The 20,785-nt window shown below is 43.4% G+C and overlaps 1 protein-coding gene across 2 annotated transcripts in view; it reads left to right on the forward strand.

The window, feature by feature from the left end:
• The window catches only part of si:dkeyp-120h9.1 (Y+L amino acid transporter 2-like), a 95,321-nt gene that overhangs the window by 15,050 nt on the left and 59,486 nt on the right, over positions 1 to 20,785 (forward strand). For both annotated transcript variants that reach the window (XM_068001683.1, XM_068001682.1), the window contains exon 2: positions 11,690 to 12,239. In XM_068001683.1, coding sequence (XP_067857784.1) covers positions 11,765 to 12,239 — 475 coding nt within the window. In that variant the 5' untranslated portion in view covers positions 11,690 to 11,764. The remainder of the gene's footprint in view (positions 1 to 11,689; positions 12,240 to 20,785) is intronic.

Raw genomic sequence — 20,785 nt, forward strand, 5'->3', positions numbered from 1 at the left:
CTATGAAACCATTGTATGATTAAGGGTGCATTCAGGCACACATTTTATGAAGCCAATGTATATTTAGATGTACAATTTGTGCACATTTTATGTGCACATTTCCATACATAGTTTATGGAGTTGCTGTGCGTCCTGACTGCACATTGCTTGCAGGAAGAATGTATTCCATCAGGCTGCCCACTTTGGAAGCATTAAAAGTCGGGGCCCTGAAACAACTTCTTTGGCCCAAAGTTTTGTGGTTGGTTGGGCTTGGGGACGGTGGGGAAACAGTCCTGCATGCTGGTAGTCATGTTGGTTGGGGTTGGTGCCCCTCATGGCCAGTGGGTGGTTGCTGTATTGAGTGGATAATTATGTTGAATGGGTCTCCAAGAATAGACCCCAGACTGCCTGGTATTTTCCTAGCTCCAGGTGGAGGCCAAATATTGCTTATTCTGATCGTCAGATGTCCGACATGTGTTTCAGCCTTGTGAGGCCGCATTCTGTCACCGAGGGAGAATGCATCATCCTGTCGCTCATATAATTTTGTTGCGGAGATCCTTTCTCTCCAAGGTGCAGGCCCAATGAGCACTGAGCTGGATTATGAGATCTGTCACTAAAGTGATCTCCCAGAATGTTGTCCAGAATGGCTGGATGAGGGGCATGACCAGAGTACGTGCAGGAGGATGCACCCCTTCAGGAGTTGTTTGGAATGGAGGGATGGAATTTGCAGAGTACGTGTAGGGTGCTGTGTGCGCCATGCATAGTTTTTGAATTGAACTTCATGCATTTTACTGAAAGTGTGGAGCTTAGGATCTGACTCCACACATTTTGTCATTCCTTCACCATTGGCCTAAGTCATTTCCCAGGCATCCTTTAAGCTTTCAGTTCCATCCTTAATCACACACAGGAGATACTTCTGCATGAGGCTATTGAGGTATAGCTCATATTGAAGTCTCCACAGGGTTCTGGAGTTACATCAAAACTACAACACAGAAACAGGCCATTCAGCCCAACTTGTCTATGCCGGCCTTTATGCTCCATACGAGCCTCCTCCCCCTCTACTTCATCTCACCCTATCAGCATACTTTCTATTCCTTTCTCCCTCATGTGTTTATCTAGCTTCCCCTCAAATGCATCTATGCTATTTGCCTCAACTACTCCTTGTGGTTGCGAGTTCCACATTCTTACCACTCTTTGGGTAAAGAATTTTATCCTGAATTCCCTATTGGATTTATTAGTGACTCTTTATTTTATATTTATGACCTCTATTTTTGGACTCCCCCACAAGTGGTAACATTTTCTCTACGTCTAACTTATCAAACCCTTTCATTATCTTAATGATCTCTGTCAGGTCACCCTTTAGCCTTCTCTTTTCCAGAGAACAGAATGCCAGCCTGTTCAGCCTTTCCTGATAAGGCTATCCTCTCAGTTGATGCTTCATCTGGAGATAGTGGTGTTCATCATGTTGGATAAAGTCAAATTCGTTTGATAGCTGGTGGATGGCCATATCTGGCCCTTGTGGAAGAGCTGGCGTAATGTAGTAATCCTTTTCTCACGCCAGGTTCTGCCTCCAACTGAAGTAAGTCCTTTTGGAAGCTCCCCATTCTTCCATATTGGACCCCTTGAGATCTTTAAGGAAGCACCTATCTGATTCCTGGCTGAATTATAGTGACAGTTAAGTTCTTATGGCACTCTGATCTCTCCTGAGAGTGTATGAATTGTAGGGGTGTTAGGGGGAGACATCCTGGCTTCCATTCCCAGCCTTGGGTTATGTTGGCAGGGGAAGGGATCAGGCCACAATCAATTGGATCCTAGCTGCCCAACAGTAGTATCTGAAATTTAGAAGATTGAGTCCTCGCTCTTGTTTAGGAAGCTGGAGGCTTTTGAGGTGTATTTGTGGCCTTTTCTCCACCCAAAGGAACTTGGAGATGCAACTGTTCAAGTTGTGGAAAACTTGGGCTGGTTCCTTAATAGCAGCATGTGAAGTAGGTAGAGGAGGTGGGAGAGAATCTATACTGTGTTCATTTCAAGAGTGATATCGGCTGGTTGTTCCATCTGGTTAGGTCAATGTATATGCTGATTTGGGAGAGGGGTGGAGAGAATTCCTGTGGTACAGGATGGCAAGAGTTGGTATGGAGAAAATAAGCAAGCCACCTTTCTGCTGAGCTACTGGCACATTGCATACCAGGCAGGAAAGGCAGAGTGCTTGCTGTCAAAACTCTGGATGCTGGCAATTTCCCCCTAAAAATCCTAAGAGTTTGGAAGACCTTTTGAAAATCATGTGTACAGGTTGTGATGTCAGCAGAAGTCTCCAGATTTACCTATTCTACACTGCTCACTATCTTCTGTACTGCTAGATGGTCATCTCTGTCATCTCGTGAATGCTGAAAAACCCAAGTTTCTCCAGTCTTTTCTCATAGCTCAGACCTCTGATGCTGGGGATCAGTGTTGTGGTGCGTCTCTGCACTGTCTCCAGGGCTCCAGTGTTTGTTGTATCTTAGTGACCGGAACTAGGCGCTGCACTCAAGGTGTGGGTTTGATCAGAACACTATATAGTTTATGTATCACTTTTTCCTACTTATACTCTACTGTTTTGGCTACAAGATAAAATAGTTATTTCCTAATCAGAGAGGAAGATTGGGGTAAGAAGCTTGGAATGTAAGTCTAGAAGAAGAGAACGGAAGCAGCTTCTTTGCTCAAATTAAGCTGATTTCTTGGGCAATTCTGGACTACTGCTGGACAAGGGAAATTAAAGTTAAGTGAAGAGTTTGGCCTTATTAAAGACAGGGTGCGTTTGAACTTCATTGCTTCTCCTTGTGGTATAACCTCGACTCTTGTAAAAGCTAGAATATCAAAGCAGGAATGGCTGCACCTGAGGTTCGAAAGGACCTATGAAACCAAATATTGCTACTCTAACTAGAAGACTACAATTGTAAACAATTTTACAACACCAAGTTATAGTCCAGCAATTTTATTTTAAATTCACAAGCTTTCGGAGGCTTCCTCCTTCCTTCAACATTTACCTGAGGAAGGAGGAAGCCTCCGAAAGCTTGTGAATTCAAAATAAAATTGCTGGACTATAACTTGGTGTTGTAAAATTGTTTACAATTGTCAACCCCAGTCCATCACCGGCATCTCCACATCATGACTAGAAGACTACAGTACAGGGTTTGCTGTCTGCCTTGTTATGTAGGTATACTTTGTGTCAATTCAACTCAACTCAGAAGATTGTGGTTTCAAGCCCTACTTCAGGGCTTCACGTATGCAAATAGTGCAGTGCAGTACCAAGGGAGTGTTGCACTGTTGGAGGTGCCATGTTTTAAATGAGACATAAAACTGAGGCCCTATCCACCATTGAAATGGATGTTAAATATCTCTTGGACTTTTTGAACAATAGTAGCAAGTTGTCCCATTGTCCTGACTAACATCCCCTCAATCAGCCGCACCAAAAATAAACAAACAGATCATCTATCCTTTTGTTGTTTGTGGAAGTTGCTGTGTGCAAATGGCTGTTGTGTTCACCTTGATAACGATAGTTCATTGTATGTGAAATGTTTTGGTGTGTTATATGGCAATGTGATAAGGCACTATGTTAATGCTACTTCCCTGCTTCCAAAACTCCTACAGTAGAGTCCTGGAGAGCTGTTTAAAAGTAGGAAACACTATAAGAAATCCATTGCCTGTTTGGCTGCAGAAGTTCAATGTAACCTAGGAGTGTTTGACAGTCTTAAGAAGAGAAATAGGATCTGGATTGATTTTTAGATTTTACATACATCAGCTCTCACTTACAGTTGTAAGTGAGAGCTGATGTATGTATCGTATTATTGGGATAGACACGGGCACAACTGTGAATATTTTTAGCGAGCCTAACTGTACAGACTGTTTAACAATCTGTCAGGTAACCATGGCAGTACACATTAGATCAATTTATTTAATGTACAGCATGCTAGGGTGAATTTCTGCTTGCACTTTCAGCCTTAAATCTAATAACAGCATGAATACAGTGTTGCCTCAGAATTGGTGACCTGAAGAAACAGTCAGAACCAGGGTTACTACCCCTAAAAGAAGTACAAGTGCCAAGCGTCTAATATAGTACTTATAAATGTAAGATTGAATTCTAGCCAATAAGGGGTAATGGCCAAATTGAATGTAATCAATTTTGACACCTTTTGAATTAAGAACAACATTATTATTAATTGGCTGTATTGAGGACCAGGATTTTCTGTGCTATAATTTGGGAACAGTACTGGACAAATGTATATTGACAGGTATGGGGTAGTCCTGCTTTCTGTACCATAGTGATTGTTATTTTTGCTTTCTATGATTGCTAAATGGCAGCCATCCAAGAATCTTTTACATTTGGTTGATTATTGTAAGCCTTTAAAGTGTAGCCAAAAATGAGATGCACACTGCAGGATTCCAGGTGCATGGATTGCTTCTTGGGTCTGGAACTCTGTTTCAAAAGTTCCTATGCTACTGCTGTGGACTAGGTCAAGGGAAGTTAACTTAAAACTGAAAAGTACAATAGATTTATCTTAATTAGAATTAAGTAACTTCGAATTTTCTGAATTCAAATTTTTTTTACAGCATTAAATTATTAGGTGGCTTTATTCAAATTATTGAATAATTTAATTTTTTTCACGTAAAAAGTGACTAAGAATGATCAGGAGTAGACCTGATTAGGAGCGATTCTGGAGATGGCCTTCTCCATCTAGAAATACTACAAAATGCTGCGGTACAGAGGGATCTGGGCGTCCTTGTATATGAAACACAAAAAGTCAACGTACAGGTGCAGCAGGTAATCCAGAAGGCAAATGGAATATTGTCCTTTATTTCTAGGGGGATGGAGTATAAAAGCAGGGAAGTCATGCTACAACTGTACAGGGTACTGGTGAGACCACATCTGGAGTACTGCGTACAGTTCTGGTGCCCTTATTTAAGGAAGGACATACTTGCATTGGAGGCAGTTCAGAGAAGGTTTACTAGGTTGATTCTGGGTATGGAAGGGTTGTCTTATGAGGAAAGACTGAACAGGTTGGGTCGATACTCATTGGAGTTTAGAAGAAGGAGAGGAGATCTTATTGAAACGTACAAGATTCTGAGGGGACTCGAAAGGGTAGATGCTGAGAGGATGTTACCCCTCATGGGGGAATCTAAAACTAGGGGGCATAGTCTCCGAATAAGGGGCCGCCTGTTTAAGATGGAAATGAGGAGGAATTTCTTCTCCCAGAGGGTCGTGAATTTTGGAATTCTTTACCCCAAAAAGCTGTGGAGGCTGAGTCATTGAATACATTCAAGGCTGAGTTAGACAAATTTTTGATCAGCAAGGGAGTCAAAGGATATGGGGAAAGGGCAGGAAAGTGGAGTTGAGGTAAAAATCAGATCAGCCATGATCTCATTGAATGGCGGAGCAGGCTCGAGGGGCCGAATGGCCTACTCCTGCTCCAATCTCTTATGGTCTCATCCTCGCAAACATCTCTCATCATGTCATGTGGATTCTTGCGTTAGTATTTATGCTGCAGTAAAGTGAAAGGGCTGAAATTGGTCCTGATGGCAGTATTTTTTTTTATTCGTTCACGGGATGTGGGCGTCGCTAGCAAGGCCGGCATTTATTGCCCATCCTTAATTGCCCTCAAGAAGGTGGTGGTGAGCCGCCTTCTTGAACCGCTGCAGTCCGTGTGGTGACGGTTCTCCCACAGTGCTGTTAGGAAGGGAGTTCCAGGATTTTGACCCAGCGACAATGAAGGAACGGCGATATATTTCCAAGTCGGGATGGTGTGTGACTTGGAGGGGAACGTGCAGGTGGTGTTGTTCCCATGCGCCTGCTGCTCTTGTCCTTCTAGGTGGTAGAGGTCGCGGGTTTGGGAGGTGCTGTTGAAGAAGCCTTGGCGCGTTGCTGCAGTGCATGTGCAGTATATTGTTATAGATCGAGCTGTTATTTAAAATGAAAAGGTGTTCCTGAAAGGAAGAAAATGGCGAGATTTCACTTTGGCAGCTCTCATGTAATCTGCTGTCGAGATTGTTTGCCACAATCTCTGTTTAAACACCAACTTCAAGCATTGCAGTGCAGCAGAAACTGCTTCTTTTGAGATGCTAAAACTGCTTGTAGGATCATCGAATGGTTACAGCATAGAAGGAGGCCATTTGGCCCATCGAGTCCATGCTGGCTCTTTATAAGAACAGTCCAGTTGGTCCCATCCCCTCTCTCTTTTCCCCGTAGCCGTGCAAATTTTCCCTTCAAGTATTTATCCAATTCCTTTTTGAAAGCCATGATTGAATCTGCTTCCTCCGCTCTTTCAGGCAGCGCATTCCAGATCATAACTACTCACTGCATTTAAAAAAAACAAGTTTTTCCTCATGTTGCCTTTGGTTCTTTTGCCAGTGCCTCTTTGAAAGTGTGTACTCCACTCTGAATAGTTTTACGTGATTTGATGTTGGCCTAGTACACCCAGTTTAGTGTGTTGTGTGTGCGTTTCTCTCCTCCCCATAGATGCAGGTCAGAAGGCTTAGTTTAAATTTAGAAAATAATTGTGCAATATCTCTGTAATTTGTGGCAGCAATTTGGCTTTCAATCTGTCACATGTAAAATACATCTACATGTATTAAATTGCCTCCACTCAGCATCTCTTTATAAGAGATGGCAAATCTTCAATTGTAAAACTTTTTAACATACTTGTATCAATCATCTCACCACAATGTCAACAAAGAATTATGAAATGTACCAGGTAAGTCAGCCATTGTCTTTAGATATATTGGCCTTGGAGTGGGTGCAGCCCAGATTCACCAGGATGATAGCGGGGCTAAAAGGGTTAAATTATGAGGACAGATTGCATAGACTAGGCTTGTATTCCCTTGAATAAAGAAGATTACGGTGTGATCTAATTGAGGTGTTTAAGATGATCAAAGGATATGATAGGGTAGATATAGAGAAACTATTTCCTCTTGTGGGGAAGTCCAGAACAAGGGGGCATAACCTTATAAGTTAGAGCTAGGCTGTTCAGCGGTGATGTCAGAAAGCTCGTCTTCACACACAGGCTAGTGGAAATCTGGAACACACTCCTCCATAATGCTGTTGAGGCGAGGTCCATTGAAAATTTCAAAACTGAGATTGATAGATTTTTGATAAGCAAAGGTATTAAGGGTTACTGAAGCAAGGTGCATAGATGGAGGGAAGAATATCAGCCACCATCTAATTGAATGGTGGAACAGACTTGAGGGGCTGAATGGCCTACTTCTGTTCCTATGACATTGGCATTGAACAGGTTGGCTGTTTCATGAGGTGGTGACGATAAAGGACTGTATGCATTTTTATTGTATTTATTTGAATCTCCATCTCATCTTGTCCTCTGTCCTCTTATCCTCCCTAAACTACTTCCTCCACATAAACTCTTCTGCCTGTATTCATGGCCACTCCCTCGACCTTACTATCTCCCATGGCCTCTACTTATATGGTCTCGATCACAGACAAGGCCATCTTTGATTGCTTCCTTGTATCCCTTACCACCCACATTCCCCTACCCCCTCTTCCAACCCCACTACGTTCTGCATCCGCCCCTGGGGGAAAAAAAACCCCTTCCCTCAAGTCAGTTACAACTGCACTTTCAATCTGCTAACTGCCTAGTTTTTGGCTCCACCTTCACCATGATACTTCTGTAGCTGTCAAACTGCTCAAACACTTGCTTTTCTCCACCTTGATACCCTTGTCCCCAGTAAAATCCTTACACTCATCCTGGTTGTTCGCCCTGGTATGAACCCCTATTTGCTCTCAAGTCCAAGGGGCGTAGGCATGAGCGTATCTGGTGCACAACTGCTTTAGCCATCTAATCCAAATCTAGCTGGACCACATCAAGTGCTATCGGGCCTTGCTGTCCTTTTCCACCAATGCCCACTACTACAGGATCATCCTGCAGAACAAAGATGACCTTCAGCTTTTCTCCATTACCAACCATCTCCTTAAACCCCTCTTCCCCCTCCACCCTCCCCTCCAACAACAAATGTGAGGAGCTCATGGACTTCTTTGTCACTAAGATTGAGACTGTTCATTCAGCTGCCTCTGCTGCTTCTACCCCTGAATCCATATCCTTCTCCAATTTCTCTCTTATCTCTTCTCATGCCCTCTCTAAGCTCCATGAGATCGACCTCCTGCTTACTTCACTCCATTCCTACTAAACTGCTGACCACCCAACTTCCTTTCTTAACCCCCCTGCTAGCTGACATTGCAAATGGTTCCCTCTCAGGTACTGTCCCCCTCCCTTTCAAAACTGTTTCTGAGCCACCCTCTTCAGAAAAAAATCACCCTTGACCCTCTTGTGTTTGCAAACTACTGCTTCATCACCAACCTCCCTTTCTTCTCCAGCCTTTGAAGGATTGTCGCATCCCAAGTCTGTGCCCACCTTTCCCCAACTCCATGTTTGAATCTCTCCAATTAGCTTGCCACCCCTCCCACAGCATTGAAATATATCTGTGACCATGGTGCACTCGAACATCTTGGCTTCCTCGACCTCTCTGCAACCTTTGATACAGTCGATCACACCATCCTCCTTGACCACCTCTCCTCTGCTGACCAGCTTAGTGGGAATTGTCCACTCTTACCTATCTGATTGTAGCCATGGCTTCTCCTTCAGCCCCTGCAATGTTTCCTTGGAGGCCCGCAAAGATCTATCTTTGGCCCTTCCTCTTCCTCATGCTACTGTTTCGTGACATCATCCAAGGACATGGGGTCAACTTCCACATGTACACTGACAACACCCAGCTCTACCTCCACCGTCTCTTTTATCCCCTTGACTGTCTGTGCTGTCAGACTGCTCGTGTGACATCCAGCCTTGAATGAGCCACAATTTTCACCAGTTAAACATTGGGACGACCAAAGCAATCATCTTCGGCTGCCACCATCACAAACTTTGTATGCTTGCCACCAATTCCATTCCCTTCTCCAGCTGCTGTGTCTGGTTGAATCAGACACTTGGCGTCCTTTTCAACCCCAAGATGAGCTTCTGACCCCATATCCTCTCCATCACAAACACTGTCTACTTTTACCTCCACAACATCGCCCAGCTGTGCTCCTGCCTCAGTCCATCTGCTGATGAAACCCTCATCTATGCATTTGTCACTTCCAGATTTGACTCTGCCAATGCTTTCACGGCTGGGCTCCTGACTTCCGTGCTCTGCAAATGCCAGCTTATCCAAAACTCTGCGACCTATATCCTATCCTACATCAAACCTTCAATTTAAAATTCTCATCCTCGTGTTCAAATCCCTTCATGGCCTCGTCCCTCCCTATCTCTGTAACCTCCCCCAGCTCTATAAATCCTACCCCCCCCCCCCACCCCCCCAATCCCAGAACTCTCCGTTCCTAGGACTTTGGCCTCTTATGCATCCCTCCCACCCTTTGCTCCACCATTGACAGCTATGCCTTCTGCTAGCTAGGCCCTAAGCTTTGCAATTCCCTCTCTAAACCTTTCTGGCTCTCTACCTCCCTCTCCTCGTTTAAGACCCTCCTTAAAACCAAAGCTTTTAGTCCCCCTTCCACCCGTCCCTACTCCCCATATCTTCTTGGGCCCAGAGTTCATTTTTTGTCTGATTACGCCTCCTGCGAATGTCTTGTTAAATTGTTACATTGAATCTTAACATAAACTGAATGCAGTAGACCATAATCATTGAGAACAGCTCTTGAATCTCACATTACAGTAAATACTTGTTGTTACTCTGTATAGCTCAGGTACGGGGCTAATACTGCATTTTCCTTATGTTTAATTATGTAATTATCTAATGTCCAAACATGTTGAAATATTCATGTGTGAAATAATTGTGTATTGCATTCTGGCAACGCACAAATAAGGCCGTGTGATTAAAATGAAGCTCCATGGTGATTTTTTTCTTTTATAACTTTCATTGTTTATAGGGAAATGTGAAAGAGTTTGAACTAACTATAGTTAAAATGCTAACTGTATTCCCCCAAAACCCATTGTGACTAGCGCCAGGGATTGACTGCTTCCGCTATCGATGATGCACATGCGCACTCTGGTCCGGAGCGCGTTGGGCCGCGCATGCGCAGCTTGACACGTGTTGCACGTGCACACTTGATGTTGAGCCGAGCACACGCATTCATTAATCATTAGCCGAGCGTGTGGAGCCTGCTGTGCTGGGCTGTCTGTCCTCTGAAATCAGTAGTGTCAGCGCTGTGTGTTCTCTGAACTCGGTAGCCTGCCTGACTGGATCAAATTACACATTCCAGACAAAGGGTTGGGTGAGTATTGCCCTCCCACAACCTGTCGATGGCAATAGCAGATTATGTTACTTCCACCATGGTGATGGCAATAGACGCCACCCTCAAAACTGAGAATGGAAACAGAAAATGCTGGGAAACACTCAGCAGGTCAGGCAGAATCGGTGGAGAGAAACAATTAACAATTCAGGTCAATGTCCTTTTAATCAGAACTGGAAGAAGTTAGAGATGAATAGCTTTTAAGCAAGTATGGTGTTCAGGAAGAGGGGAGGGGGGTGCTGGAAAAGAACACAAGGGAAGGTCTGTGATAGATTGAAGGGGAGGAGTGATTTTAAATGACAAAACGGATGATGGTGCAAGGCAAAATGAGCTGATAATGAGACGAGTGTAGAAACAAGGGATGGGTCTGGAAGAGGTGTAAATGGTTCCAGCAGAATAGCAGAGGAGGAGGAGGGAAACATGGAAAATTTGATAGAGAAGACTTCCATGGCCCAGGAATGTGGCGGAAGAAAGGCAGGTAGACCCAAGGGGTGCGGACCACCCCCGATAGGGATCCCCGTCCCGAGTACCAGCCCACACCTCCTCCACTCCCAGTGGCCCTGATGGAGCCATCCTCCATTACCAGCAATCCATGTCAGAATGGAGTCAGGCTGTTTGCAAGAAAATAGAGCAGATTATTTAATGTGATGATCAGTCCGATAGAGAGTACGTGATTCATTGTCCACAGCCTTTAATAGTTCCTGGATACATGAGGTCTGGATTAGGTGTGAACTTGTGTGCTTCGAATGGTGTCTTGTTCAAGGTGCTCCTTTGTGTCGTTTGAAACCAGCTGTTTGAAACCAGCTGTGTCGTGTGAAACACATCTCTTCGAAGGACTATTAAGAGTTGGGTAGTTTTTTTGCTACTTGTTTGACCAGTATGTCCAAATCACTGGAGCAAGATGGAACTCCGTGGTGATTAGTGCTGATGTTTGTCTATCCAAACTTAGTTAAAGCATTCTGAAAGGAAAGGGACTCTGAAATGCTTTATTTTGCACTCAGGAGATATTACAATAAATTGGAATTAGTATTTTTAGCCTGAATTATATGATCTGTCAGTGTGGCGTTTTTTCCCTTTGGCTGTTGGAGAGATCTAGAGTGGACATTGGACAACCTGTACTTATTTCGGTAATATCCACTGGTAAAAGCATGGATTTTCAACCCTGAGATACTGCATCCCATTCACTACCTGCATACGGTCAAGTTTTGATTCATAAGAGATTGTGGGCCTGCCTATGGAACCGCTTGCCTATGGAACCACCTTTTTGAGGTGGACGTGAATAAAGAGTAGGGGGAGAAAGCCCCAATTCATAAGAGGCTAAGCTGGGGCTGAAGGAATTAGGAATCTTGTTGCATGCTGATCAATATTCTAAGAGCCTTGTTTAATTTAGAAATGTAAGTGTTTATTAATCTAATAATTGTTCTTTTAACACTTTTTTTTCTACAGATTCCCAAGGCGTGTCTTCAGCTCAAACACAGTCTGATATTGTAGGATTGAGTTGGTCCATTATATTGTGACAACATGGGGGGTGACAACATGGAGGTTGACAACATGGAGGTTGACTCTAAGGAACCCACCACTGAGTCCCTGAGACTTAAGAAGGAAATCTCCTTGCTGCATGGCGTTTGCTTGATTGTCGGAAATATGATTGGATCGGGCATTTTTGTTTCCCCCAAAGGAGTTCTGATGTTCAGTGGCTCCTATGGCCTTTCGTTAATTATCTGGGCAGTGGGAGGAGTATTCTCTGTGTTTGGAGCATTATGCTATGCAGAACTTGGAACAACTATAAAGAAATCTGGGGCAAGTTATGCCTACATACTGGAATCGTTTGGTAGTTTTCTGGCATTTCTACGCCTCTGGACATCTCTGCTGATTGTTGAACCAGCGTGCCAAGCTGTCATCGCCATCACGTTTGCCAATTACCTGATTCAGCCATTCTTTCCTACCTGTGACCCACCCTATTCTGGTGTGCGATTGATGGCTGCCTTTTGCATAGGTGAGGAGCAAATACTGAATCAAGTATAATATTGTGAAACTGAATTCAATAAATGCAGTAACTTATAGGCTGGCATCAGAAAAAAATGACCATGAAACCTGCTGGCTTGTTGCAAAAACCCAACTGGTTTGCTCATGACCTTCAAGGAGGGGAACCTGTCTCCCCTACCCTGTCTGGGCTACATGTGATTGCAGTCCCACGCACTATATGGTTGACTCTTCATGCCCTCTGAAGCGACCTAGTAATCCACTGGTTGTAAAAATCATTGCCACCAAGGCAATGAGGGATGGTCAAAAATGTAGCCTTGCCAACATCACCCACATCCTGAAAACAATTTTTAAAAAAAATTACCACTCTCTATAAATAAATATGGATATGTCATTAAATTATATTTTGTAGAGTAACATGAACTTGCATTAGGTCAGAAAATCGAATGGCTTCTCTGAGGGATTTTATAGGAGGTAAGGATCAAAACATTTGAGGGTAAGAAATTTATAGATGAGCGGTATGTCAGTATAGGATTTCTAATAAATGTAGTAAACCCTCACAAGAACATGGATTATTATTTAATAATACAATTATTTTATGTGTGTGTTATATATGCTTAAGGGTGGTGTACATTTAAATGGCATTGATATAAAGTAGGATTATAGAAACATTTTTGAAAGAGTGTTCTGAGTATGTGACAGGACAATTTCTGTGCTGCTAAGCTGAGAGGGGTTGTTGGTTGGAGATGGGGATACAACATTGATGCCATGATTCTCCAAGCAAACCCGGCTGGGATTACAGAGTCACTCCTAGAGTATGATATTCACATTGACCAGTCTGGTCGATGGCAATAATAATCTTAGTGCTTCACTCTATCAACAGCAAAACTGTACACTTAGTGGGTCATTTGCCTTTTATGTACCTTAACAGAATTCTTAAATAGTGAAGAAAAATTTGAATTTTTTTGAAATGGGGATGTTCAAAAATAAGCATGTACATTGTCAGTACTGAAATAACAAGTTACAGGCAGCTTACATCTTGATAACTACACTGAAAATTTCAAATTTCAACGATTTAAAGTTCTGTTCTAATTTTGTTCCACTCAACCACGTTATTCTTCTCCCCTCCTTTCTCCAGCTCTTCACCCCACAGGGGTAGATGTTGACAACACCAACAGAAACTTTTTTTTCCCCCGCAACTCCCACCCGCCTAGCTCAGGCTGAACCCCTGGTATGGAACCACAGTGTGATTTGACCCTGAGCTGATCTTCAGTCTCCATATCCTGTCTATCACCAAGTCTGCTTACATCCACCTTTGCAACATTTCCTGCTCTGCCCTTAACTCACCCCCACTGCCATTGAAACCCTTATTCGTGCTTCATTTCAGTGTTGTCCTTTCTTGTTCCTAAATTCTCACCTGCTACCCCCACCCCCCCCTCCTCGTCCTGTACTAAGTCATGCCCATCATCCCTGTTGTAGCCAACGTTGATACGTAGAGGGTTGTTTTTCAAACTGGAGGCCTGTGACCAGCGGTGTGCCTCAGGGATCGGTGCTGGGTCCGCTGTTATTTATTATTTATATTAATGATTTGGATGAGAATTTAGGAGGCATTGTGGACAGTGAAGAAGGTTATCTAGGATTGCAACGGGATCTTGATAAATTGGGCCAGTGGGCCGATGAATGGCAGATGGAGTTTAATTTAGATAAATGTGAGGTGATGCATTTTGGTAGATCGAATCGGGCCAGGACCTACTCCGTTAATGGTAGGACGTTGGGGAGAGTTATAGAACAAAGAGATCTAGGAGTACAGGTTCATAGCTCCTTGAAAGTGGAGTCACAGGTGGATAGGGTGGTGAAGAAGGCATTCAGCATGCTTGGTTTCATTGGTCAGAACATTGAATACAGGAGTTGGGATGTCTTGTTGAAGTTGTACAAGACATTAGTAAGGCCACACTTGGAATACTGTGTACAGTTCTGGTCAACCTATTATAGAAAGAGTGCAGAAAAGATTTACTAGGATGCTACCCGGGACTTGGTGGTTTGACTTATAGGGAGAGGTTGGATAGACTGAGACTTTTTTCCCTGGAGAGTAGGAGGTTTAGGGGTGATCTTATAGAAGTCTATAAAATAATGAGGGGCATAGATAAGGTAGATAGTCAAAATCTTTTCCCAAAGGTAGGGGAATCTATAACGAGGGGGCATAGATTTAAGGTGAGAGGGGAGAGATACAAAAGGGTCCAGAGGGGCAATTTTTTCACTCAAAGGGTGGTGAGTGTCTGGAACGAGCTGCCAGAGGCAGTAGTAGAGGCGGGTACAATTTTGTCTTTTAAAATGCATTTGGACAGTTACATGGGTAAGATGGGTATAGAGGGATATGGGCCAAGTGCAGGCAACTGGGACTAGCTTAGTGGTATAAACTGGGCGACATGGACATGTTGGGCCGAAGGGCCTGTTTCCATGTTGTAAACTTCTATGATTCTATGATACGATCCATGTTCCTCAACACAATGAATTCAAAATCCTTATCCTTGTTTTCAAACCCCTCCATAGTGTTACTTCTCCTTACCTCCTGCAATCTTGTCTGTTCCATGTTCTGGTCTTTGCACTTTTGAGCCATCTGCAACTGTCCACCACTCCCCCCTCCCCCACAATCCCCATTTCCTCTATCCCTCTCTCCCTTACTCTCTGTCTTCTCCATCATAGCATCTGCCTCCTCAAAGTCTATCTATTTGACGATGCATTAGATCATCTCCCTTAACTTTTCCAATATAGCTCGGCATCTGTTTCTCCTTTTGTGAAACCTCTGGGACATTTACTAAGTTAAAGGCTGTATATAAATATAAATTGTAGATATGTAGGATACTTCTGGGGCTAGGAGCTAAGTTTGGGATGGCTTAACCTCAAGATTTTATATTCCTGACTCCAAGAGTAATTTTTTGTACAGGAAGGTGCCCATTGTCTTCACGTCATCAGCGCGACAACTGCCCACATTTTACGAATTGTAGACAGGAATTTAAATTCAACCACTCCGTTAACAAGCTGCCCAGTGTTTTAATGTAACGTTGGAAAATACTACATTGAGTGCTTTGATTTGTTATCGCTGAGATCTGCTTAGCAACCTGCATTTTTGCTGCCTCCATGACTTTTTATGCAAAATTGTAGTACTATAATTGCAAATCATGCTCCAAGTATAGAAATTTGTGGGACTCTGCACATATCACTTGCTCTGCGTATGTTGGAAAATGACCTGGACTTGGGATGGAGAAATGGTTTGAACAGAACCCTAAGATGCAGTCAAGTTTTTTTTAATATATAAAATAAATATCTGTAGATGCAGTCAGGGCTCTGTTTCCTCCTGCGCTCTCCACCCAACCCCCACTCCCCCAAAATAATATGTGTAGTTTTAAATATGTTACTGCCATAAAATCTAAATGCAATCTCAACAGTTTGGCAACAAAGCAATTCTGATGCTGCATTACCTAATGAGAAATATTGGCTCATGGGTAATAGTTATTCAGTTAATTTATAGTAAAACACCATCCTTCCAGCTAATGCATTGCTCCTGAGATATAGTGCTTGAATTAATTGCTACTGGCAGTGTGGGGCAAACAGCACTTAAAATTTGCTTTGAAAAGGAATTTCTATGATGTTTGAGAGTTAAGTGCGACAGCATTCTTTTGACTGCCTTATTCCATTAGAATTCAATTAGGTTGGGTTGACCTAATGGCTGGGACTGGGAATTCTAGCATTAGTTGACATTTGCACCTGATCTTTCTCCAGATGGCATACTGTTGATAGTTTTTGGGTCATAGTAGTGATGGTGTGATTGAAAGACTATTTTAGCTAGTAATGCTTCCGCACTTGTGCCACGCTTCATCCCTTACTGGATGGCTAGCGAGATGTTTGGGCTGATTTGCTAACCTCGCGTTGTTTGGGAGCTTCGCCTGCTGGCAGGATATGTAGGGAAATAATGGACAGAGTAGAAAGGAAATGATGGACAACATGTCAACTAGTTCCCAATACACATGGCCAGCGGGTGAGCCTCTCCTTCAGCAGTCCAAGCTCAAAGTGCTCTTTTCTTGCTCATATCAGAAGGATAGCCCAGCATGATATAAAGGGGTAGAAATTGGTGTGTGTTGCGCCCATGTGTCGGGCGTTAAACTGTTGCAAAGTGTGCCAATTTAGCAGTGGGACAATTGTCGCCCAGTCTGCGCAGGTGTTGGTCCCGCTGCTAAATTCGGGGGGACCATTTTGTAGGTGTCCTGGGCAGAGGCCGAATACATGTGTTCGGTGCCTTAAAAATGTTAAGGAGGGGCCTAACATCTGTTGAAGGCCCCCTGTGTAAAATTTGTTATTGATGGGCAGGTATCGGACCTGCTGTGCTCAGGATTCTTCAATGGCTGCCAACGAAAGGTAAATGTTTTTGTGCATTATTTTTAAAATTTATATTTTTTGTGGAGCCAGGAGAAGCAGCAGTGCTCCCCGTCCTAACAATTGCCCCCGTTGCCCGATCCAACCCCCCCCCCCCTCCCAGAACTTACCCGAGAGCCGCTGCCAGTGACCAGACATTAATTTGTCTCGTGGGACGAGCTGCCTGTGGAGGTATGCGGCAGCTCACCCCGAAGATGTAGGTGAAGCTCGAGGCCCAATTTCGGCATGGCCCTGGGCCTGTCTGTCAGGCTGTGTGCTGCTCGTGAAGTCTGAGCCCAACAGTAGGCCCAGACTAATTTCTTCTCCACAAACCATTGGAGGACATTGGTGGTGGAATCTCCTCCCCCTCCCCATTGAATATCCTGCAATTATCTTCAGGGATGGCAAATTGGCTAAATTTAGTTGGATAAGAATCACTCTAGCCTGTCAGAGTACCATTGCTTCCCATCAACAGATCACAATGTTTAGGAAAATGTGGCTGTGATGGCGTGTATCACATGTAGAAAATCTGCCCTTAACAATCTGTGTTCCCCTTTTTAAAAAAAAAAAAAAATTTTGGGGTGTGGGGGGGGGGGGGGTTCTTCCCTCCTTTATCATCAATTGCTAACTTCCTGCTGGGGTACAGGTCCACCTGGTACCTTGTCCAAGTAGGCATTCTTGTGTAAGCCTAGACAGTGAGCATGGGCAAGCTATTCAAGCACCATCACAGCCTGGTTCCAGTTACAAAGTCATTAAAGGAATACTGTAAGATGGTCTCCTTTCCATCCTTTCAGTGGTTTTATCTTGAAGTATTTCTCTGTGATGTCCAGTGTGTATATAATAATTGAAATGAAAAGAACTGGACAGAGTTTTGAAGGGCAGGGTTTGGCAATGAGCCTTCAGTTTTGACGTCTGATTCGTGAACGCTAGTACCAAACCACCTTCAGTATTAACACACTAAAACTGCTGGCACTTATTTAGAAAGTGAGATTTCCCCCCATGTTCCATACTCCCAACGTCCAGCGAACTGTGTTTTTCTAACAAGAGGAAACCAAAAACTTGACCTGGGTTGAGGATTGACTCACCAAGCTGCCAATCAATGCTACAATCTTCCCCTCTTCTGCCCCTCCCGTGTGAGAGCCATGAAAGATCCACTGTCTGTTTAGCTGAGAGTCCTGTTGGTGCTAATGAGTGGAAGTCATCCAATATTTAGGTGCAAACCTGTCTGGAACACCACCACCCCCTCCCCCACACACAGTTGTCTTAAATGATATGAATAACTGTTTTCATGGCTAACCCATTTCACTTCCGTCAAACTCCGATCCACTCTTTGTTAGCTTTTTGCTATCAAGTCAGAAAAGTATGCTGGAACTCTTGAGAATTAACCCTTTGTAATCTGAACCTAACTTAATATTAAAAATATTATAATTTAAATCAAAAATCCCTTCCTGGTTCAATAGATAAGTCCCAAAATGTTACAATTCTAAAGATAATTTGATGATAGATGTTCATTAGTTAGTATGTTAGCCCTCAAGGTAGTTTGAGAGTAGTGTTAATTATCAACCAATTTACATGAGGAAGTTACTCTAATATCCAAGTAGTTATGAAGCTTGTGAACTGCAGTGCAAGTGCTTTCTAAATATACAAGAACGATCGTTAATGGCACTGACTGCTTTCAGGAACACTGGATCCTTTTTCAATTCTGAATCCGTGAGATAGTGAATGTGATGTGGATGCTTTTTAATGACTTGGCTTAATGATTAATATAATTAATAATGCCAAAACCAGCCTCTCAGTTCAGCACTACTCCTTTAGAAAATAATGGACTTGTGAAGGAACAGAGTAACAGTTAGGGACAAGGAAGCCAGATTCATTTTGCTTAGATTCATTTTGCTTAGATTCATTTTGCTTAGATTCATTTTGCTTCGGCCTAATTCTTTTCACACCCGCCCCTGCGTCTGATATTTTTGCTTAAACATTCACTGTACACAAGGAGAGCTTTTAAGGAATAGCTTTCCTGACTGCTGTGGAAATGGACACCTCTAAACAGTCAGAAGGTCACTAGAGCAACTAGTCAGATCAAATTCATGTATCAACACAGAGTAAAAATAAATTGTTTATCCGCTACTAGGTATCTTCCAGCCACTGACATTAGGAGCAATCAAACAGTTGCCATGTCACTATCCATATGCATAGAATTGACAAAAAGTAACCAAATCTTCTTCTGTTCATCTCCCAACATTTTCTAGGTAAGGTGCAGCGAATCTGTCTAAATTGGACCAAAATTGTCTCATTATTAAAGAATAATTTTCAGGACCCAACCTGGTTTGGAGTATATCCCTTTCAGCTCAGTTGTTGTAGGCTCACTTGCTCCAGCCCAAAGCAATTCTGCACCATGATTGATCTGTGCACCAGATGTTGTTTTCCCAGGCTCTCGAGCTTCATTGGGTATTGATCTCAAATGGGATGTTTTTCTTTTTCTGTAAATGTTCTCATCTCCAATCCCCCTCTTTGTTTTCCTTTCTCTTCTCTCTTTTCTCCCCCCCCCCTTCCCCCCAATGAAGGGTTTGTCTCCTTACAAGGGTAGAGTTCTACAGATGTGGGTGCTTTTGGGTACATCGCCCAACTATTTCCATGGGTGTAATTTTAGAGAGAGAGAGAGAATTGACCATATTTCTGATTCTGTACCTTGCTTCTCTGATCATGGCAGTACCTCTAGCATACTGGACTCTTGTCATATATCAGGACCTTTTCAGTGTCTTTGGTTTGATGCCTTTTGTGTCGAGTTTCTATCTTTTATCTTTCACTCTGGGTCTCCAGCTTTATGTCGCTCTCTGCTGCTTGGCATGGGTGAAGTTGATGATGCGGTCCTTAACGACTGCATTGATAGTCTCCTGGAAGTAATACTCGGGAGGTGCCAGGACCCTCATTCTCCGCTATGCAGCAGACAAGTCATACCTGTAAGAAGGATAAGAATTCTGGATCACTGGAGAGGGCTTTGTTGAGGAGGAAGGTGAGTGAGGGTGAGCTGGAGTAATTGGGACATGTTATACCCCTGAAAGTTTGCTTGAAGTATTTGTAATTGTACCAAAAAATAATGTTTAAGTAGAAAATGAATTTCTACTCTGGGGTGCCTTGCACGCCATGGTTGCCTGTGTCAGATGGAGCCTGGCAGATGGACTTTCAAGTCTCTACCCATGATCTTTGCGCCTTCAATATGGGGCAAATAAGAGGAATGTTGCTGTTTGGTGCATAGACACTGAGCAATGCCGTCAGCCCTCTTTCTGTTTGACCCTTTTTATTAAGATGGAATGTCCATCCTCCCCAGGGGTGTGCATCTACTGTGAGAAAAGGAAGTATTTGCTAATTGTTCAGATTTTCAACTCCACTTCATGCAGCAAAATTCATAGCAGATGACTGCTGAAGGCACTGTGGCTTAAAAAGGTTGTACACATGTTCTGATCATTCCCCCTGCATGCCACCATTGTGGAATGCAGTTTAGGAGACGAGAGCAGGACTGCCCTTGCAAGACCTGCAGACCAAGCACCATATCTGCTGGGCCTGCTCACTAAAGACGATGTGTTCTCTACACAACAGCACAATAGACCAATACTGTTTAATGCTCGACCCCCCCCCCCCCCCCCCCCCCAGAACCCCTGCTCCAGCCACCCCCACAAAAAATATGGCTGAAACACCTCTGGGACTTTTCCCATCAGAGTGAGTGATATCTGGCCTCTGCCAGGAGTTTATTCCTCACCTTTCTGGAGCAAAAGGACACATGAAATAAAAACAATGTTGGCTACTTGCTGGAGGAAATAAAAATCAAGGTATGATACTATTTAGTGTTTTGCCTTTGTGTTTAATACATTGCATCTGATTTTAGTCTTGACACCAGCAAGCAACTCCATGGACCTAGTGGTGATTGGTATCCGTTGTGACCTTGATAGGTGTCTGATACCGGAAGAGCCAATACCTACAGGAGTTTGTCCCTTTTTTTTCTCTGGTCAGTTAGTCTCTTGGTCTTTACTCTCTGTACTTGAATCTTCAGTTGAATATTCCCGATTTGAATTTTATTCTTCTATACCAGTGCAGGATTTTTTTAAAGTGTGCCCCGTGGTGGGGGTGAGGACAGGCAAACCCCTAATGGCA

Source organism: Heptranchias perlo, chromosome 2, assembly GCF_035084215.1.
Source record: "Heptranchias perlo isolate sHepPer1 chromosome 2, sHepPer1.hap1, whole genome shotgun sequence".
In the NCBI taxonomy this organism is placed as follows: Eukaryota; Metazoa; Chordata; class Chondrichthyes; order Hexanchiformes; family Hexanchidae; genus Heptranchias; species Heptranchias perlo.